Source organism: Amblyomma maculatum, chromosome 1 (assembly GCF_055883805.1).
Source record: "Amblyomma maculatum isolate TAMU_Amacu chromosome 1, ASM5588380v1, whole genome shotgun sequence".
NCBI classification, from domain to species: Eukaryota; Metazoa; Arthropoda; class Arachnida; order Ixodida; family Ixodidae; genus Amblyomma; species Amblyomma maculatum.
The window spans coordinates 181,164,752-181,186,110 of NC_139344.1; the positions used below are offsets into that span (position 1 = coordinate 181,164,752).

General features: G+C 47.1%; 1 protein-coding gene across 1 annotated transcript in view; it reads right to left on the minus strand.

Moving 5' to 3' along the window:
* LOC146205040 (luciferin 4-monooxygenase-like) overlaps positions 1 to 17,036 on the minus strand; it is a 56,684-nt gene extending 39,648 nt beyond the window's left edge. The window contains exons 1-3 of the mRNA XM_084589726.1: positions 16,922 to 17,036; positions 10,992 to 11,189; positions 816 to 1,023 (exon numbers count right to left, since the gene is read on the minus strand). Coding sequence (XP_084445852.1) covers positions 816 to 1,023; positions 10,992 to 11,168 — 385 coding nt within the window. The 5' untranslated portion in view covers positions 11,169 to 11,189; positions 16,922 to 17,036. The remainder of the gene's footprint in view (positions 1 to 815; positions 1,024 to 10,991; positions 11,190 to 16,921) is intronic.
* Between the last annotated feature and the right edge of the window lie 4,323 nt (positions 17,037 to 21,359).

A 21,359-nucleotide genomic window follows, 5' to 3' on the forward strand; every position in this document is an offset into this window, starting at 1 on the left:
ATCAGATGAGGGAAACAACTAAAACTGTATGACATCAGCGGGCCCATCACGTGGAGAGGTGAACGTTGCTTCAAGAACAATGGAATTATCTGAGCCTAGGACGTTTGGTGGAAACAGAAGCACGTGGTTTCATCCCACTCACTGAGACTGCAGTTTGCTCACTGCCCGTTCCCACTTTCGCGCAGAGTTTACTGACGGCTCTAACAGGGTGAATAGCTGAGCTATTATTTTTTTATAATTCTGCAGCAGAGAAGGAACCCAAAACACAAAAGCAACAAACATACGGGCACGATACCGTGTCCGCGGCAGCATCGCGCGTTTGTTCCTTTTGTTTCTTGGCTTCCTTCTCTGCTGCAGTATTACACTCGATGCTTCACCTAAGACTGCCATGAATTCAAAAGGGTAACATTTTTGATATCTAAGGGCGCTTTTTTCGGCAAAACATATTTAACGGTGGTGTCCATGCGAATTCAGCTAAGTCGTGTTACCTGGCAGGCTGGCTAACATTGAATAGTTCAGTATTCAGCTATTACAGCTAGGCTGTTCATTTCTCGGGAGGTTTGTAAGTAACATCACATTTCAGATTTTTTTAAGTGCCACCTTCGCCGCTGCAAGATATTCTTGGGCCGCTGGCTTGCTAAAGCGAAATCGCGAGGCCAGAAAGACTGCTAGCCAGGCCGTCGACCACGCGGCTCAGAGCGGCGCGCAGTTAACACTACTACCAGCCACCGCTTCAATGCTGAAGAGCTTCCCACTCCAAAAGCCTATTTTTTTAAGAACTCGAAACATTTATGCAGAGCGCAAAGTTCACTAACTCTGTGACAGGCTGGGCTTGGCCATTACGACGCAGCCGCCGGCGAGCACGACGCCGTAGCAGGCGATGATGGCGTTCAGGCTGCTGCCGCAGTGAAAGCCTGCCATGTCGCCCGGCCCGAAGCCTAGGCTACGGAGGCCGGCGGCGACGCGCGAGCACTGCTCCTCCAGCTGCTCGTAGCTGCAGCTCTCCTCCGTCGTGTGGTCGATCTATAGGCAAAAACAGAAGGATGGTGCAACCTGATTAAGGCACGTTGCCTGCCCTTAGTGGGCAGTGGGCAGTAGACGGCCTGCCCTGCCTCTGCAGTAAGACATGCATTTCTAGAAAGCAAGAAAAGAGTGCTGGTTCATTTGGGCAGTATATCTTTGGCCGATGATATACATTTGCAGTTAGACCACTACAATGGCTGTAATGGCTGTAGGCAGCCCCTAGAATACCAATCCGTGTTTCAGTTTCAGTCGTTTCTGGCTTAAAGGGTACGTTGGTAGTACAGATGATCGGCTGGTTAAGAGATGATATTTTAGTTCAACAGGCATGATCCCTTCTCAATCTACACTGCGCTTCGTCAAGCTCCCTCGTTATCCGTCGTCTTTTCACTGCCAACAATATTGGAACAACCAACACATTCTCTCGGACTGTTGACTAGCATAAATTAGACTTCATAAACACTTATCACTTATTACAATATACAATCGGCCCATACTCGAGCGTGGAGGCTTCAGTCTTTCTGCAGGGTCAACTGGACGTGCAGAAAGTCGTGTGGCAAGCGAATCCACCGCTTCAAAATAGAAGCCTTCTTCACTGGCCTGCCAAGCAGGCTCCTTTCTTGGCAAAGCGACGCAGGGCCGAACACTGACCTAATGCTTCAGTTTTGAGATGAAAACTGATTTTCTCTCCCTCTTTTCCGAAATGCCATGCGTGTTTATGACCCTTACGGGCTTTTAACTCGATCCGCGTCGAAAAGAAGGACGTGTGTGTCTGTGTGTGTAGGAGAGCTTCAGCAGACCGAATACTTGTTAATTAACGCAGACGTATACAGGATTAATGTATGACAGATGCACACGCGCAGTGGAGAAATAGGAAGCAACGAGGGCCCTGCACCTGCCAGATACACGCCTTCGCTAATACGTCTGCGTTATGCCAGCTATAGTGCACGCTAAAATTCTATACTGTCGCATAACCGTTACTGCGGGCAACAAGCACGCGCGAAAGAAGTGGACCAAGCAAAGAGTACTTCGAGAAACTCCAAATTTATTGGGTTATGTTATGCCCCATAAAAAAAAAAAGAAATAAACTATAAGGGCGGGGGGGGGGGGGGGGGGTTGGGGGGGGGGAGGGGTAAGAGCGTAATTGAGAATTTTTCCAAGGCGCATTCTTTGCGAGCAGTACATGCATGTGCTACACGTACAAATACTAACAAAAGTCGTTTCCGAACAAGCCAGTCGCTTTTGACAGATCAGGTAGATTCCCTCATGGAGGAAGGCGTGAGAGAAGAAGCTACTGCGAGATAAAACAAAAATGCAGGAAAAGTAAACGTTACATATAGCTTCGTAACAATATGAGACATGGTACAATCAAAGGTGAAGACTGCCTGCACCTGGCCATCCAGGTATTCTTTTTGTTTTCGCTGTATAATGCTTAGCCTTTTAAACGCCGTCGTTATAGAGCTTATAAGGAAACGTTATTCGAGTTGTCTGTTTCTCCTTCCCTCTTTAAAGCGACTGCCTGAAAGGCCTCGGTCATGAGAAAAGCTGGCGTCGGTTTTGGCATTGTGAGTGAAAAATAACTAGCATGCCTCTGGCAGGTGGTAGCTGCAGGTGACATACCTGGCCAGTAATTGGTCGGCGGTTTGTGTGATGTCACGAGGTCACGTGACAAGGCCGCGTTAGCAGGCGATGGTAATCGAGCCTGGAGCCTTGAGACACGTTTTACCAAGATGACGCGCAATGATGTTTGCAATCCCCGCATATTTTTTATCGCTTTTGCCAAAATTAACCAGGGGCTTTACGTATTAATCATTGTTCTTTTCGTATTTCTGTCATTAGCCACTGCTGGGTGAAAAAGCGGAGTCTTTCAAACACCCTGTAAGCAACCGGAGCAATGGCTCAATGGTGACCGGACCCCAGTATTGGGTGCATGAAACAACAGGGGCTATAAGACAGTCATGCGCGTCAAGTGACGATGGCTATGAAGGATGGGAAAACCCGCTAGCTTGTGATTTCTTTGACTGGCCGCTCGCTGCCTTCGTTTAATGCTGCCCTCACGCTGACGTGACGCCAAATTAAATAGAAAATGGATATCCATCGCGAGTAGACATTCATATAATACTGCCACAGGTAATGGAGTTTGTTTCGTGGCCGTGTAGAGCAGCACTTAAGGCGCTGTTAGCGCTTAGCCTAATGTAATGTAAGAACCATTGTCATCACCTTTGAAGGTCTTTTGGCCTTTAGGTGTGCCTTATGGGCTCAACTATTACTGTTAAAAAGCTATCCCCATTGCCTGTCTGCATTTAGCAAAGACTGCACAGTCTCCAGGCAAGGTATACTGCAGAAAAAAAAAAAAAAAAGAAAACTTCCGGCGGTTAATTGCATTCGCTTCCTGACCTAGTACAAAAATCAGGTTGTTTACGACGTTCCGCCCGTTCGCTGTCAGCCCGGCTAATCGATCCTCACGGAGGCATCTTGCTGACGGTGCACGCTGCTATACCATATCGTTTGCAGCAACGCTACGCCTGGCCAAGTCAAAAGTTGTCATTGTGAACATGCTTCGAGGTAACGATATCTTGATCGCGCCGACAAAAAAAAAGAAAAGGAGCCACACGCTCTAGAGTGCCCGTTAGTTTAATCGCTGGCGAAAGATCCGAGTTGTGCCGTTTTCTGCCGCGTTCTTATCAACGATGAAGCTGATTGTGGTCGTTTGTCGGGACGAAGGCGACAATGCTAGTGACGTCGGTGCAGACGACTCGGCTTTCTGGTCCTTCATCTTGCGGCACGTAGCGCAAAGAGACGAGGCCATAGACGAGGCAGCTGGGATATGGGCGTCGCCCCCTAAGTGGCTGGGACCAGATGGACCGAATCTGGTCGCGGTCTAAAATTCGTCCCAGAACGCTCGTGTGGCTGACTGTGCAGACATGTGCAGGTCTCACGTTTTCGTAGTTATCGATATTTGCGGAAATGCCAAAAAAAGAAAAAAAAAAACCTTGGTTGCAAAACTCCCAGTGAAAAGGAAGAGGTGATTGCAATGCAATAGGGGAAATCGCGCGCACAAAGAACAAAGTAAAAACAAACAATTACAAAACCACTTTTTCCCATTCGTGATTTGACAAGCCTTCCAAAAAGCAGCTAAAGAATTGGAGGTGACAATATCATTCCGCAAAGTATTGCAATCTCTGATGGCTTGTGGAAAGAACGAAAATTTAAAAGTGTCACTAGAAAATCTGTGCTTACTAAAGGGCTTAGTATGCTTTGTTCTTGAGTTTACCCAATTAGAAGATGTAAAGTGCGTGATTATTTTTTACGATCTTGAATGCATCGTGTAAAAGTACAAAAGAAAGTTTAGCCGCAAAAATTTGGCCCGATTTTGTGTTGTTGGAAGACTAGATTTGCCTAAAAGTTGTGTTGGAGAGTCGCAACAGCGGTACTTGTTATAAACGAGTTTAATGGAATTTCGCTCAACGCTTTCTAATTCTTCTATGAAGTGGTTACTCTCCGGCCCCCAACAAATGATGCTATACTCGAGTACCGAACAAGCTTCCTTGTTCGTTCAGTTTGCTAAGAAATTCGCGTCAAGTGAAGCGGATGTGGGAAACGCCTTACGTCCTACGTTATTCAATGCTCCATTAAACACGGTGGGCGACAGGAAGAAAATAGTGCGATGTGTGATCCCAGGTGAAGAAGAGCCACCGGGTTCATTATTAACAGAAATTGGAATTGTACTTTTAGAATCAAACGTAAACTCCTACTGGAGCCGATTGGAATGTTTGGGGCATTACTGTGGGATGTTTCGTATGAATTGAACTGTGCAATGCAAAACGTTCAACTTGTTCCAGTTGGTTACAGTTGTTGCGCCTAGGACAAAATGTAATGTCTGATTTGTCTTAATTCGGCATTTGGAACCTATTAGCGTAGGTAAGGAATTCCAATAGAAGCTAATAAGACCATTAAGTATTGGCTGTAAGATGGAATGGCAGCCCTAAATGTTTCGCAGACAAGCATGCATGACACATAAAACACACGAATGCTTCAAGGCTGAGCAGCGTCATATGTTCACTGAAATAACTTTTTCTTCGGTCTTTTATACTCCATTCAAGGCACTCTCCTTCTGAACCCAGTGGCACTTACCCGTTCAGTGAAGTCACTGGTTCTAATCACGACTGAAAAAAAAAAAAAAAATGGTAGAAATTACAGAAAACGACTCGGCAGACTAAGTTACTAACATATTTTTTACAGGAACCTATTAGTTCGCTGTCTTTTGTTGAAAGCAATATATAGATCTCACTCAAGGAAATTATTGATTTCGATATTGACATTTCAATCGACAGCTCACTTAGACCATGGGACATTCCATTTGGATGATCTAATCGGAACCGTAAAGTTAATCGAGCTGCCCAAATGGATGGTCAAATTTACCCTTCCAATTGTATGACGCAGTAGAATTGCAGAACAAGTCAATCTGCCCAACTAGGAGTAAGAAAACCAACTGGGACAACTAATTAAATTCAGAGTACAATCGCTTGACCTACTGAGTCCATTTGATTTCAGGTTCATGCAATAGGAATGCACAATCAGACCGAATGTCTTTTTTTCTTCCCCTTGATCATCATCTGAAGAAAGCCTGTACACTTACAGAAACTAATTCCTTGCCCGTTTTTATGCAGCGTTTCGTGTGTGTGATTATGGTTTCTTAGTCGATCGCACAATAAGGAGCAGTGCATGGCTGCACTCGTGACCGTAGATGTTACCCTGCTCTAATCTTATAGCTAGTCTCGTCACTTTTCTTTCTATTTTCCGAAATTCCTCCTGTCGCCATTGGCCAGATAGTTTAACGCACCTGACTGACATTTCTATATTTTCTTTATGACAGCGTTAAATGCCCTGCACAGAATTTGGAAAAGTGGTAAACGTCCTTGGTTTGGTTTTGGGGGAAAGGAAGACGCAGCATCTGTCTCACTTGTCGGTGACCGTGTATACACTTGCAATGAACGGCAAACAATTTGAGGTACGTATGTCGTCGCTTCGAATTCTTATCCATCACTAGGCTCCAACTTGACTAGCAGATAGAAGCTAAGTGTGAAGCGAATTGGTAGCACGCAATCCTGAATGCAGCATAAAGAATGGTTGCGATAGGCTGTTTCTTTCTGAGACAATGTTATCGAGGCCGCGGCAATGCATTCGTCCTGAAGCCGTATTATCTGTGCTTCGATGATTTCTGTCGCCAACGCATCACGGTTTTGCCTGTCACAATTCAATACTCATGAGCAGCTGGCAAATAATATCGTCATCGTTATCTTCATTTTCTTTGCAGTATCTGCAGTGCTTTGCCACGTGCCCTGTGATGGCAACACGTGAGACGTAACTTCTAATCTTTCATTATAACAACGGCCAGCTTAGTTGACGTACTTCATCCCACAGGACATTGGCAAGAAATAAATCCCTCCTTCCTCGCAAGGGACGAAACGGTTAGCGTGCTTTTCAAGCAGCCTTGAAGTTCACGGTCTGAATAATTCTCTTTCTTGACGAGACCAGACAGCTGCGCGCCGAGAAGACGACGCTGACTCCTGCACGCTTTCCAATTCTTCTCACGAATTGTGTGAAACCTAGTGCAGATATGGCACCACAACCTTTCTCTTCTTTTTGTCATTATTAATTTTTTCGTTCATTGCTGTCCTCAGCTTTTTTAGCAGTTTTGATGCCACGAAAACCATAACTTCCGAAGGGTACCTGGCCTGCTTCAGGCGACCTACTTGGTTTTGGAAGCTTTGGACCGGTCTCTGTTTACATGTATTTTGGACTGCGTTGTTTAAAACAATTGCTTTTTTTCACGAGCTTTGAATGTGATGATGAATATGGCAGGCTCTTGACCATGGAGCTCGAAAGGCCAACATATGTGGGAGGACGTGAAACGAGAGGTCTAAAAACCCGATAAAGTCATTAACTGGTACTTGGTGTGTTGAAACCATTGGTTTGAGGCACTCGGAAAACAGAATAGACAGTGAAACCGCTGCTCGGATCCGATCTGTTGTCCTAATGAAAGGTTAAAAGAATATGAAAATGCCCCACCGCGGTAATGCAGTGGACTGCTATGGCCAGAGATGCGGGATTGAACCCCAACCGCGGCGGCCGCTTTTTGATGGAGGCGAAAAGCAGCGTGCCCGTGTGCTGTGTGATATCTGTGCAAGTTAAAGAACACTAGCTGGTCAAAAGTTCTGGAGCCCTCCCCTATACGGCGTCTTTCATAGCGTAAGTCACTTCGGGACGTTAAACCCTATAAGCCAAACCCAACCAAACTAAAGAACAAGTCTCACGTGTTGCCATCACAGGACACGTGGCAAAGCACTGCAGAGAACGCAAGAAAGATGAAGGTGACGATATTCATTGCGAGCCACTCTATCAGGATTGCACTGAGACAGCACAAACCTTGACACGTTGGTGAGAGAGAGTATCACGTGCAGATAGCACAGCTTCAGGGGGAATTCATTAGCTCGGCTTCCGAGTAGCTATGCCACGGAAAGAAAGAGCCGACCTTAAATGTGAACGTTACACGTGCCAGTTGTATCTTGAAGATCGCTGTTTACTCTGTATGTATCGTACCATGCCTTTCCAATTCTGGCCGCGAGGTGGCGGGGATGTATTTAAAAATTATATGGTTTGCCAATAAAGATTTCAGTTGCGAGTCAGCACTGCGTTACGTCTTGCCCCATATGTCGCGCTATAACTATCGAAGTCATGCACGTTACTTCACGCCAGCATGTTGGTACGGCTTGTTGAAGCGGATGCCTATGCCAGGGTAGCTTAAAGCTGTGTTTTAATGAGCATGCATGAGATAATAGATGCACAAATAGAGGTATTAGCGATTACTAAGCGAGTGTAGCAGAGCGCATCTGTATGCAAATGAGGAACCGCAGACGGGAGCCATTATCGCTGTCGTGTCATGCGCTTAACGGCAGAACTTAGGTGTCGCTAAAACTTTTATTCCCGGCTCTTTAAGGTAAAGGTTCCCGGCAAGCGCCTAGAATTGTATTTGCCGTGTTAGTAGCCGAAAAGCGCGCACGTCAATCTGACAAACCCGTGCACATATCGGGTGCCTCGCGCTAACTTGGCAGCTATCAGGTGCACTCTGCATCTTGAAATAGTGCACTCTGCATGGCGGAAGTAGACTGGTGACGAAGGCCCTAAAAGCGGTTTAGCGCGACTGCAGCAAAGCCATAGGTCGGGAGGCCAAACACTCGAAGGAATTCTGAAACTACAAATGAAAAAGCTATGCTCCAACACAAGAATAATAAATGTTTTACCTTATTTTATGAAAGAGGTGGGCTGTTTTAATAAAAACACTGTTTACTTTTTTTTTTTTTAATTTTGCAACACACCTGTTGCGTTCCATTTTAATGTTGCTGGGTGCTTGAGAAGTGGTAACGAAGCAGTTCTGTATCGCTGCCGTCATGCTGTCAGCGATGGTGCTCCCGGGAACGTTACGAAGTTAGCTCGCTTGTCTGAAATGCGCCTGTTACGAACTTTTGGTCTCGCATGAAAGCTGCTTTTCAGTCATTGCTATTACGTAGGATGTTTCCCAGTTTTGTAAGTGCGTCATTTCCTCGTTTTACTGGCAGCCAGCGCCAACTCTTGTTCCGCCGTTGTGACATCTTTTCGATTCTTTCAAAGCGCTCGGCGCGTATAAAACTGAGCTCGAGGCATGCGAAGGACTGACGCACCACGCAACAGCGAGGACTACCGTCGGTGTCACACTACTACCCGCAGGAATTTCACACGTGAGCTCCCGTCTGAATGAGTAGTCTGCCTTGCGTGTGCTCACTGGTAACTTACATTGTTGGTCAGTGCTGGCATGCTTTATCGACGTCTTTGGGGGCTTGATATAATAAAACACCAATGTTTTCGAGCTATACCTGTTCGACACTCTGTTGCGAACTGTGTGGTTACGCCAGCACTTTACATTTCGTGTTGTACAAGTTTGCTGAGCCTGAAATGAAATAAAACGTTTGGGAAGACTCGTTTGGTCGGATACGTTCTTCGTATTAACAACCTTTGGTCGGAGTTCCTTTTGAGCCTGTGCTTTTGGAAGAGGTGCTTGTTTGCTCCCTACCTGTGCCGTTTTCTAATTGCCGGGTTTGATTGTATACTGCACTCAAACTGCATCATTCGAGCTCAATAGAATGACAAAGGTTGGCGAGCGTTCAAAGGCACCCTTCAAAAGGACGCCGTCAAAAATACGGCAGGGTGCATCCAGAAAAATGACGCTTTACAATTCGCTCCAATGTTATGCGTGTCCTGACGTCATTCAACGTAACTAATGTTGGTGCCCCCCCCCCCCCCCTCTTCTTTAATTTTCAAGGGGCGGTGCAGTGCCCATGAACCGCCATGTTTTAAATGTATGGACGTCTATGGAGCCTTCGATACCAGTGCATGTACGTACAGCCTTTTTCAAAAGATTAGAGTTCAGAGGGTTGGCTTTTAACCCGTATATTATGGCTTAATTCTTTAGCAATTGTGGAAGTCCTAGCAATTCTTGCCTTCAGCAAGTTTGGAAACCTAGGAATGCATTACGGGCCACATGGTATGGCTGAGAAGCACACCCCCTGGGCTCTAAACTTTTGACAAAGAGTGTACATACCTTGCACCCTGCGCATACTCGCAGTATCAGCCGCAGCAGTCACGATAAAGACGCCAGCGGCAATGCGGCATATCCGCCGTGAGGGCCATGGATGCAGTCTAAGTGGGGCTTCTTGCTCGGAACGCTGTACGTATGCGTGAGGCCAGTGCCACAGACGTACGGCGGGTCGAACAGAAGTCGAAAGCTCTCGTGGCGCTGTCTGCAAACGCGCTGCCCGACAAGACGCTCAGGTCCGTGCCAATACATTTCTCGCGCCGTGAATCATGCGTTTCAACCGCGCGAAAGCAAATACAGATGCATCACGCACTCATGCATGGCATCAAAGCGTATGCAGCAACTGCAAAAATACAATGTGGACGAGCTGGCACTGATCATCCGCATTACAGCCGCTATAATCGCCATTGAATTTGATTTCGCTAACTCGGCTCAAAAAACAAACAGCGACGAATAATTGGGTTCATTTCCATACCTTCACCGAGTTACGCCACGCTACGAGACCGTGACGTTTGGAAGCCAAAAAGACTGCAAAACATACAGCATTTATTCGGAAGAGGAGCGTTCAGGAGAATGTGTATTGGAATGCTCAGTTACACACGCCACTCCAAACGTTGTGTGCGCATGAAGTCGCTCTTGTGCACACCTGTTTCAGATGACTACACGATAGGCCCAACTGAGGCTGCTTGCCTGTCGATATGAGAGACAGGCGCGAATTTCCGGTTCGTGATAGTTTACTTCTATTTTCTTTGGCGTTCGTTTTCTGCTTTGCCACTGAAGCGCCACATAGTACAGTGTATTTGTCTAATGAACTTGACAGTGATTGCAACGTGCAATGCTATTAGCCGCAAACGCCTTCATGGGAGCTAGGGTAGCATAAGGTGCTGCTACTGCACTTGCGCAGGAGGCGTCTTACTCTAAATGTCTTCAGACATCGCTACCAGTTCTCAAGTGAAACGGCGGAAGCACTATTTATTCCTGAGGATGGATCCATGGGGGCTTGACTTTCATCGTCGACAATGTACGAAAAAAAAAAATTGCATTGAAATTGTGGACAAAAAGGAATAAACTTGCGCAAAAAGTTGAGGAAGAAAGAGGCGTGACAACAGGACAGAGCTCAAATACTCTGTTGAAATTGTGGTTTGGTGCGACAGCCGAGCGGCGTGTAGCGTTTATAGTTACTCGCACGTTTTTTTTCATGTGTGCTGAACGTTTTCTTTTTGTAATTTGATTTAGCTTTTAATCAACAGCCAGGGATCGTCTCCTTTTCGTGCTACTTGTTTTCCTTCTTCTCAGCCCTGTTTTTTCATCACGCAGCAGAGAAAGGTTGCTCACTCACCAGGGCAGTTCTGTCCTTGTACTGCTGCCATGCGTTCCTCAGGCAGGTGGGGAAGTCGCAGTCAGGCACCGGGGGCTCCGGAGCGGCGGAACGCACGATCCCGTCCTCCACAATGGCGACGGGGCCGCGGGCGGCTCGCTGGGAAGCGTCGGGCCGTGTAGCTCTGTTCTCGGCCATTGCTGCACTCGTATAGTTCCTCTGCGGTTCATGAAAGGATGGACCACTCGAATGTATCGGCCTATAACGTAGGGTTTTGATAATGGCGACTAAGATTGAGGGAGCACGTGGACTGCTCGTACGGTGAAACGCTGCACCATGCGGTAGCGCGGTAGTGGTCGGACGACTGTCGGAGGACACGCAATCAACTTCGCGTCCGTATGCGCCACATTTCATCGTTTTCCGATTACCATTTGCGAGCTATTTTTCCTCTGGCTTTGATATCTTATGACATGCCTGTCCGTAAGAAAAGCGGTGCATCATTAGACTCATTGGCAATATTTTAAATACTTACTAGTAGCCCGGCCTTTTTTATGACTGTCTTAGGTTCTTACCGAAAAAAGCAAGATTAGTAGTTTGAAGTATAAATTACGAAGTAGGTAGCCGTGTCGTGGATTTCTGAAATTTAGATATGCGCAATAAACAGGGCTGCCCTTTGGGAAGGTTTGTGTTAGTTTGCTTGGAATCTATATAGGCCTCAACAAGGAAAAGGCGGTTTGGCTAGCCGCACCTGCTTCTATCATCGCTGCTGATATGCGCTCGCTCATGCACAGCTGTCGTCGATACCGGCGATACCGCATGTTGATGGTGCCGTCCTGTCACCATGGGCGTCTGCTCGCAGCCTTTCTTTTCGTTTCACGCCCCGTTAATTCAAAACTCAGCCTCAGAAGTTACTCGAGATCAAAACACTGTTTTGTGCTTTTAGTGTGATCGCACTAATCCAACCACGAATATTGTGTGCTCCTTGAGCCTCTGCTGAGTTCAGGGGAAACAACTTCGAGAGCACTGCAGAGCCCGTACTAGAGGAATACGAAAGCCTGAGCGTTGCTGCTGCTCTTGCGACACCGGAAGCGTCGGCATCCTTTCATTTTTTTCACATTTACTTTTGAATATTTTTATTTCATTCTTTTTATTATAGTATATTTTCTCTCAACACCCTCCTGTGCTCTAACGCTAGGCAAGGAGGACACCTGCGCAGGGAGTCGGCGTAAGGTATTGCGCGGCTCGGCGGTGACACGCGTAAGGATGGTGGTTGGAGTTCTGGCGGGGACACGATTTTTTTCTTCTTATGATTGACGACAGAATGTGGACACGTACACACAGGTACACACAGGTGTGTTCACGGGTCCTGTGCACGCCCCTTTGAGGCAAGAAATACCTTCGCATTAAAACAGAAGACTGTAGGAGGGGAGCGGATTAGAAACAAGAAACTCCTCGTGGGAAGCGAGTACGGAACCTCGAAAAATAAAACAATATTTACACAAGAACCACCAAATTAACGTAACATGAATAAAATTCATTTATTAATTTTAGGATTTATTGATTTTTGAGCTAGTCAGGGGCTGGATCCACAAGTTTGATAACTTCACAATGCGTCACAATAGCTTCATTAAAGTATTATCTCACTGGCCGTGCGTCAAGATCTGCGTGACACACCGCCATCCTTCTTCGCCGTATACTATGCAGGCCCAACGCCATTACAAGATCACAAGGAATACCGTCTCTATTCTCAATCGGGAGATACCTGATACCGTGAGGGTTAAGCGGAAAATCTGTCTTAAGAGTCTTTTGGAGGACGGCTCGAAAGAAAACTGCGTCCCAGCAGTCCAAGAAAACATGCTCAATGATTTTATTCTTTCTGCATAGTGGACTCCCCAAGGCACAAAAGTTCCTTTCTCTTGCAACCACGCTTTAACTGCCGAAGTCTCGCTTTGTAGTCTAAAAAAAAAAAAAAAATGTTTTGTCTGCTGGAGTAACGTTTTAAAACACCTTGACCAATGAGTCTGCACTGCACATAGTCAAGGTAAGAGGGAGTTACATACATTCCTGCTAAGACTTTTTTTTTTCGTGTCACATGAGTACGATTATCAGATCAACGCCGTGTATAAATAAAATGACAAGCATGCACAACTTCTTTCAAATACCCACGAATAGTTCCTTGACAGCAATGTGATGTAACGACAAATTTGGGTGAAACTCGGCATAGTCTCAACTGAATAACAGCACGAAAAAAAGGATCCTTAGCTTCCCCAAATAAAATCAATTACAGCCGATTTTCGCAGTCAATCAAATGCGAAGTAGGTGCGCAGCGCTGCTTACCCCTTCTATACTTTTCTATGCGTTTTACAGTTTGTTTAGCTCGTTTTTCTTTGATATAAACCATTCTCATGCATATGATTCTACTCTCTGTAGATTGTTTATTTTCACTTTTTACATTTCAGTGCCGATGAACGAACACAGTTTTGTGATTCGAGTCGCGGTGTCCGCAACTGTGACACGCCACCGCTCTCTCACTGGGTGCATCTGTGGCCGCCCCGCCTCCTCCTCAGCTAAAACGTGGGAAGCGAGCGGTTTATCGTAAAGGAATGGCGCAATATGCTGTCACACTTCATGGACACCTGACCCGCGCCGTTAGGGAAGAGAGGAAGATGGGACTGGAATGGGAAAGAGAGAAAGAGGTGCCGTAGTGGAGGGCTTCCGAGTAATTTCGACCACCTGGGGATCTTTAACGAGCACTGTCATCGCACAGCACACGGACGCCTCTTTCGCCTCCATGGAAACGCACCACCGACGGTCGCGCTTAAACTTCTCTCTTTTCGTTTTCACTCCCACTTTCCCTTTTTCCCTTACGGCGTGATTCAGATGTCGACGAAGTGTGGCAGCTAATGCGCCTTTCCTTTGCTATAAACCAATTTACAGTTTTACGTGCGCTTCAAGCTAGGACGAGACGGAGCGGCCACAGATGTTTCTTGTGAGAGAGCGGGGGCGGCAGTGTTGTAAAAGCGCGAGTCTCCTCACTGTTAAGCCGCGTGACGCGCATCGCCACCTTCTTTTTCTTCATTTTAAGTTCACGCAGAGAGAGAGAGAGAGAGAGAGAGAGAGAGAGAGAGAGAGAGAGAGAGAGAAAGAGGGAGAGAGCTGATTCGGACAGATATCAACGAAATCCGTGATTGCAGCTATCAGTTCTACGCAGTAAAAAGCAATGAATTGTCATCAGTCAAATAAATGGCATAACAAAGACCTCCAGCGCGCAAGCTACGAAACAGGTTGCTTCGAAGTCTCCTCTCCCATAAGGAACCACGTAAAAACTGAGAACGTACTATGCAACTTTCGCACCTTTAGACGGAACAAGCATTTTCATCACGTACCACACCTTGCTGACCAAGAAAAGACTGCAAACTGTGGCACGTCCAAACATCGAGACGTTCAACCCACTAAACCCTACTTTTTTATTTTCTCTTTATTCTACATGATTACTTTTCCAATAAGGCCCATTATCAGTGTAACATTCAGGAGGGACATCTACTGTAATTACTGAATAGGTGGAGTTGTTGTCTGCGATATACGTTGGCAAAAGCACTCGGACTGAGGCCGTTCACCATGACAAAAAAAAAAAAAAATCAAGCACTTTCTTCAACTGACCGCATTTCCACTTGCTTTGCAGAAAGCTTTAACTTTTCTAACAACTTCCAAACTGCTTTCATAATTAGAGCAGAAATAGCAACAACATCAGCGTATCTCAGCACACGGACCTCTTGTCTGCGCACTCGAAATCCTGTAAGACAATTGCTGTAAAGGATACCAAAGTAAAACGGTTCAATATAGATTTTTTACAATTGTGAAAGAAGGCACCCTTGGATCACCGACCTTTTGACCTGGATTCAGTATTGCCGCAGCTGGTCATACTGCATGTTTGATTTCCGCTCTCTGGCGCTGTGCATTACACGCCGTACGTCGTCTCCATTAACTTCAGTCTGTGCTCAATGGATCCAAACACGCCGCCTTCTCATTGCCCAAACGTGAGGGGCAGTTTGACCAATGGACATAGTCAACCCCCAAAATTGACTCCCGAATTGAAATTCAAATATTGAGTTGACCCACGCTCAAAACCGAATTGGCCAACCCCCAAAACAGTCTCGGCCCGTCTGCAAAATCCGGGTATTCCACCACCAAAATTGGGTCGGAACGTGAATGAACGTTCGAGATTTGAATGCTTTCACATGATACAACGTTCGTTGAAGGAGTCAAGTCACCGGTCATTTTTTCTTCCTTTTTTTTTTTATCTCTCGCATAATGTAGCCCTTTCAGGCACCGTTCACCATTTGCGCGGGATTTGGTTTGCCCTCATAAGTAGCCTATATTATATGTAGGTCTAAAGAAAGCATTTAACTTGCTTTTAATTGACAGACCTCTACTTTTTTTTTATTGCATAGAGGTAGTTACGTAACCTTGCAGAAAGCGCCTTGATGGCCGCATATTTGTAAGAAGGGCGAGTATCATATAAAATCTCTATTTATTATGTACCCTTTTATTATCGCTGAATCGGTTGACCAATTGAGTGTGCTGGCCCAACTGGTTGATCCGCGTTAGAATGAGACCATGCGGACCTATAGCGCCAACAACTAATCACGATCGTTAGGATAAAATATTCTACTCATGCTTTTGGAGCGGGAACGCTTAATTACTCCATCAGAACATGATTCAGTTGCCTTTGAGGGGCTTTAAATTTGACAGAAAGTGACCTACGCTTCGTAGGGCGTGTAGAGCCGGGCTTCGATACGCGCGGCTTCCCTTGCCATCGAAAATGATGCTAGCGGATGCTTCCATTCCTGCAGCATTACTTCATTAATGCAGTGCTCCTATGTCAATTCCGGAATTTCGGATACCGGGGCTTGAGAGCTAAAGTAGAAAGCAGAGTTCTTCCGCCCGACATAACGGCGCGCGCCCGGTGCCGTATACCTCGCTCATCATTCTAGCCTTAGTGCGGGCGCCCAGGAATTATACAACCTCACATCCATATATAAGATAACGAACCATCATTGTTTGAAATTAAAGGGCATTAGCGGCGTTACCGCTATGACTACGTGCTATCGTCATTGAAATGCGGGTTTAAACTTGTGCTGACTAAAAAAGGACGTTGCACGTGCAGATGAAAACTATATACTTGTACTAACTAAAAGTCGCTCTTATTCCAGAGAGCTACAGTACGACCAGAGTGGCGAAAAGTAATACCGTGTCAACTATTAGCTCGATGTGATGTATGCAGACAACTACACCTCGGCGAAGCAAAATTGGTGAGTACTGGGGAGCTTCGTTAATCTGGTACATCAATTTTTTCAATGTGCATATCTCGAGACACCGCGCACTCAAAGGACCAAAAGTTAGCTGTGGTTTAGCTCTGGTTAAACCTGGACAGAAGCGGAAGCTTCTTTTGCCTGCTACATTATTCACCCATCACGCCCTATCAGGGTAAGGTGCTACATTATTGGGGACACATAAGCTCATCCTTTAAGAGTATGAGGCGAGAGCGTAAGCTACCAGCCCACATATAAGGTCCCGCTTTAACCAAGCTGTATGGACGTGCCGCGTCCTAGAGGTAACATGAATGCAAAAGGTTCTGGCAGGTTGATTTTGATATCGTCCTCTGATATGAAAGAGCGACCCGAGTTGGCAGTTCCCGCCCATGACATAAGAGTAACGTGAATTCAAATGTCATGGCAGGCTGATTGTAATGCCACCCTCCCACATGAGAGAGTTGGCGCTCTTTCAGGCAGCCACCGACACTGACGCTGAAGGCTCGAGTTGGCAGCCGTAGTGGAGTTTCCGTTTCAAAAGTGGTTAAAAGTCTGCGGACCGCGCAGGTAGCTTGGAAACGCAGTAACCCCGCCTACGGGTTCTGATATTCATCAAAGAGGCAGCGTACAGTCGCTCACCTGTCAAAGCTGAAACGTGCAAGCAGTCTGCTTCGCGATGCCCTCTGCTTTGAGTGCTCTCGGACGTCTCGGGCGGCTAACGGCCATGCAGCGTGTGTAGCATGAGCGATAGCATCACTGCCGGTGCCAGTTAAGACAATTACTCTGTTCTATCGAGAGATAACGTGCACCGATATCAAGGCAGGCCCAGTGGCGAGCCTGAATGACGTCATCCTGAAGCCGATAAGTGTGGCGTAGGACAGCGCGCATTGGTGGCATCCGCCTGACAGGCTGGGCCTTGTCAACGAGCTCGACAAGGGCTGTTTGTTCTGTGATATATCTTCCACGAGGACCTTCCGACCCGGCGACGTTAGGACGCGTTTCGAGTAGGCTGCGTCGCTTTTTCCTGCTGGAAGAGGCCGGATCTTGGAAACGCCGCTAGATAGGCTGTCAGGCAGAGATAGACTCCCAAACAAAGGTCACAGCGTCGATGCAATCGCCTCGCTTTCCAGTAATATATCGTCGCATACGAAAGAGAAATAATATGATAGGCTGTCTAAGGGGTGAGGCAACCATTGCGAATCAGTGTCGCGTGATAGCGGCTTCCCACCAGTCTCTACAGGGCAACGAGCGATAAAAATACAACAGGATTTGACTTTCCGCGAATGCCACGACAGATGAGAGTGAGAGTCGTAACCGATCTACAAATTCACGACCGCTTCCTTCGAACTGATTGACAAGTGTGGGAAACCAACTCGACCACAAGACATAAGAACATAGAGATAGACATAGAGATAGAGAAGAGACGTAGAGATAGATATAGAAGAGAGACACAAGACAGAAAATTTATTGGCTTAAGTGCTAAGGCATGATTGGATATAAAACCCACTTTAGTAAGCCGTGCCAACGTACCTGCGTGGCTTATGAGTAGTGTGTCTGACTGGGGCATGCAGGGTTCCATTCCAATTCATTGTAGCGCCCGAAAAAGACAAAGCGCGATCGCTTCGGCGAAGAAGACATGCGAGTGAGAGATCTGCTCGCATTCTGGGTTCACTGTAGTTGCGCTGGTTGTCCCCGTTGCATCAGGTTCTCCCGGAATCTTCTGATGGTCATCAATACTGCAAGCCCATCGTCAACTAAACGCCGATAATATTTTTTTTTTCCAATTCAATCCCCGTTGCCCTGCTGGTCTGAGGTCTCCTTTGCCGCCCTGTGCCTAGGTCGTGGCTTGGTAGAGGTTCGGGGTTCGAATCTCATGCAACGCACCTGAATATGTAGTTTTATATCAAGGACCGTCGACGAGGTGACAGAGATCGCCGCGTGCGAAGCGCGGGAGGAAGTGTCACACTCCTATCCGACGCGCAGGAAGAATTCCGAAGGCTGGTGTGCCGAAGTTCTGTTCACGGGCAGTTCTGTTCTTGTACGTAGGCAGTCGGTGGCAGGTGCTTTCTGCTAAGTTAGTCACGCTGTGAAGGTGGATCGCCCATATCAAGAAGGTCGATGACGGGGACAAAATCTTGAAATGTGTCCAGGATTTTCGCAGCGAAAAAAACCCAGAGGTGAGCGATCAAGGGGTCGTAACCAACCTATCTATAAATTCACAACCGCTTTCTTCCGACTGATTGACAGGTGTGGGGAAAAAGCTCCACAAGACATAGAGAGGCTCTGTGTGGAGGATTTCAGAGTAATCTGACCGTCACCAGTATGTCGCACCAACCAGTGTGAGGCCGGCGCGATGAAGACAAATGGCTGATTTATTGGCTGGTGTGCTAGGGCATGACCTGATGCCTTGAGTCAGCCATAATTATATTGTTGTTGTCCTCATAAAAATGGCGCATATCCGCAAGGGTGATTGGCCACGACCAGGTGGGGATTGCAGTTTCTGAGATTCCATTTTGCAGAATTAAATGAAGCGAGACACCGGCGTGAGGCTGGAGATCAATAACATTGCACTATATTGTCGTAGTCATCGGCGGCTTGTGCCGCTTGTGGTGCGTGGGAGTGGCGCTGCTGCGGTCGGAGTTCGGTACACCAGGAGCGGCACATACCGTTCCGGAGAACCGGAACGCCGGCAGCCGGTCGGTTGGAGAAGAGAAACCACACATGTAGCCGAGGAGGGCTAGGTGTCCTCTGTCAAGGCTTGCTTGCGGTCTCTAGAAATGGTGTCAGGGCGTCCATAAATGTCTGCTATGGATTTGCTGTTTGCCATTTCTGCTTGCCATTTCGTAAGCGTGAAGCTACTAACGGCGGCTTCTCCTAGTACCAGACAGTGTCCTTTGAGAGGGACCACTGCTTTGATTTCTTATTCTGCATATTTTTTTTGTGCAATGAAGCGTTGCCCGCGTTTAAGTTGGTGCTTTCTGTTGGTGCTGGTAGACTAATTATAAATTAAGTTGCACAGCAACGCTAGCAGCTCAGACGAACAAACAGAAATGCTTCGTCGAAAGCCCCTTCGCTTGCTGCGAGCAGTTTACAAAAAACGCACCCGAGCAAATCAGCTGGGCTACTGAGCCCCATGCATACCGCACCAACCAAGCCCTTTAAACAAATTGCAACGGATCTTCTCGGCCATGCACTTCCCAACTTCATCAACGGGCAGCAAATTGATTATCGTAGCCACCGACTGCACGACCCGCTACGCTTAGGCGAAAGCCCTTCCAATAGGTACTGTTGTGGAGGCTGAAAAATTCTTTGTCGAATAAATGTTATCGCGCTCGGCGCACCAGCAGTTCTCATTATGGACAGAGGCACAGCGTTTACAGCTAAACTCACACAAGGGATTCTATACCAAAGTCATACAAGCCATTGACGTACAACAGCGTACCATCCCCAGACCAACGGACTTACGAAACGCCTCAACACAGCGAATACAGACATGATGGTCGTGTAGTCGACTGTTACCCGTTAATAATTAGGAGGATTATTAACGATGCGCCCTTAACGGTGCGCGCACTCCCAGACACCCTTAGAGGGAGTGGGGGTAGCTGTTCCGGTCGCAAAGGAGATGCCCTCGACTTGCGTGGCAAGCTCAGCCGGAATTCAACTACCTTGTAGTGACAGATGGGGGTGGACGTTTGGTGCCCAGCTGTCGCCGGTTCAAGCAAGAGTAAGGGTCGGAGTCAGAAGTAACAAATAAAACAAACTTTATATACAGCAAAAGACATTACAAATGAATTCACAAGAACACTTGAAATGCACAGACGAGAGGTTCACAGAATATAAACGCTAACCATGCAACTACAGAGGTATTCGATAACACAGAGGCTTTACAGCACAGATCTAACACAAGAGAGTCACATAACAAACACCAAATTGTTCACTGGGCACTGTTGCAGTCCGACGCCTCGAGAGTCACGATGTGGCCCCCATGCAAGACGAGCGCCGCTACCTCGCAGGTCTGTGGGCTTGCCAGCAGCAGGTGATCCCCGGGAGTCCAGCCGAGGCACAAGCGAACACGTCGCAAATACTGACTGACTGACTACACAAGCGGCGCGGCCTCAATAAATAAGGCGCTAAGGCTAGCGCGCCCACGCACTTAGCTTCGCCGGTTAGAACGCTCCATTTTCCTCCAGTCGAGCCGCGCGTAGTCATTGGCTAGGACCCGTAGAAAATTGTGGAGAGCTCTGGCGTATTCCAGACTGATGAGTCACCTTCATCGCCGGGTGATGAGAAAGAGGGCGACGGCGACGCGTTCAAAGCTACGCGCTCTCTCGCGCGGGGAAGGAGGCTTTTCTCTAACTTTCCATGCGGCGCCGCGTGGGCCTCGCGCCGCGCCGGCTTAATAAATATGTGCGCCGATTTCGTGAGATTGACACTGAACACATGACTTGGGACACCACCCGGCCCTACGTGATATTCGCCTATAACACCAGGAGACTGCCAGGTCGACTCTGTTCCAACTTGTTTACGGCAGGGAGCCCACGAAAACGCTCGACGCAATGCTGCCGCACGTAACAGACGCAGACAACCTCGACGTCGCCACCCACCTTCAGCGCGCAGAAGCCCGACGACTCGCCCGAATGCGCAATAAAGAGCAGCAGCAAGTTTGAGAAAACACTAACACAAACCAAAAACATTTATTATAACTCAACGTTTCAGGACCGAAACTTCCAACTCATGCTCGCAGTCCCATCGGATACCTTTCGATCATCTTTATCTGACACGTCATGAAGGAATAGGCGATTCTCGAGAAGGAGTTTGATAGTTTATTTGGTTTCTTTTCTATCTTCTTTACGATATCAAGCCTATCATATTCGGAACTAAGGAAATTTTTATTTCTGCAAGGCGGCGTATTGCGGTCCCTCCATCCTCCCCCCCCCCCCCCCCCCTTCTCCGAAACCCCAGCTTTTGCAAGGGAAAAAATACGGTCTCGCTTTAACCGGTCATCAACGCGAAAATTGAGGAATAATTTCAGAACTTTCAGAGCACAAAAGAAAAGAGTAAAAAAAAGAGACACGTC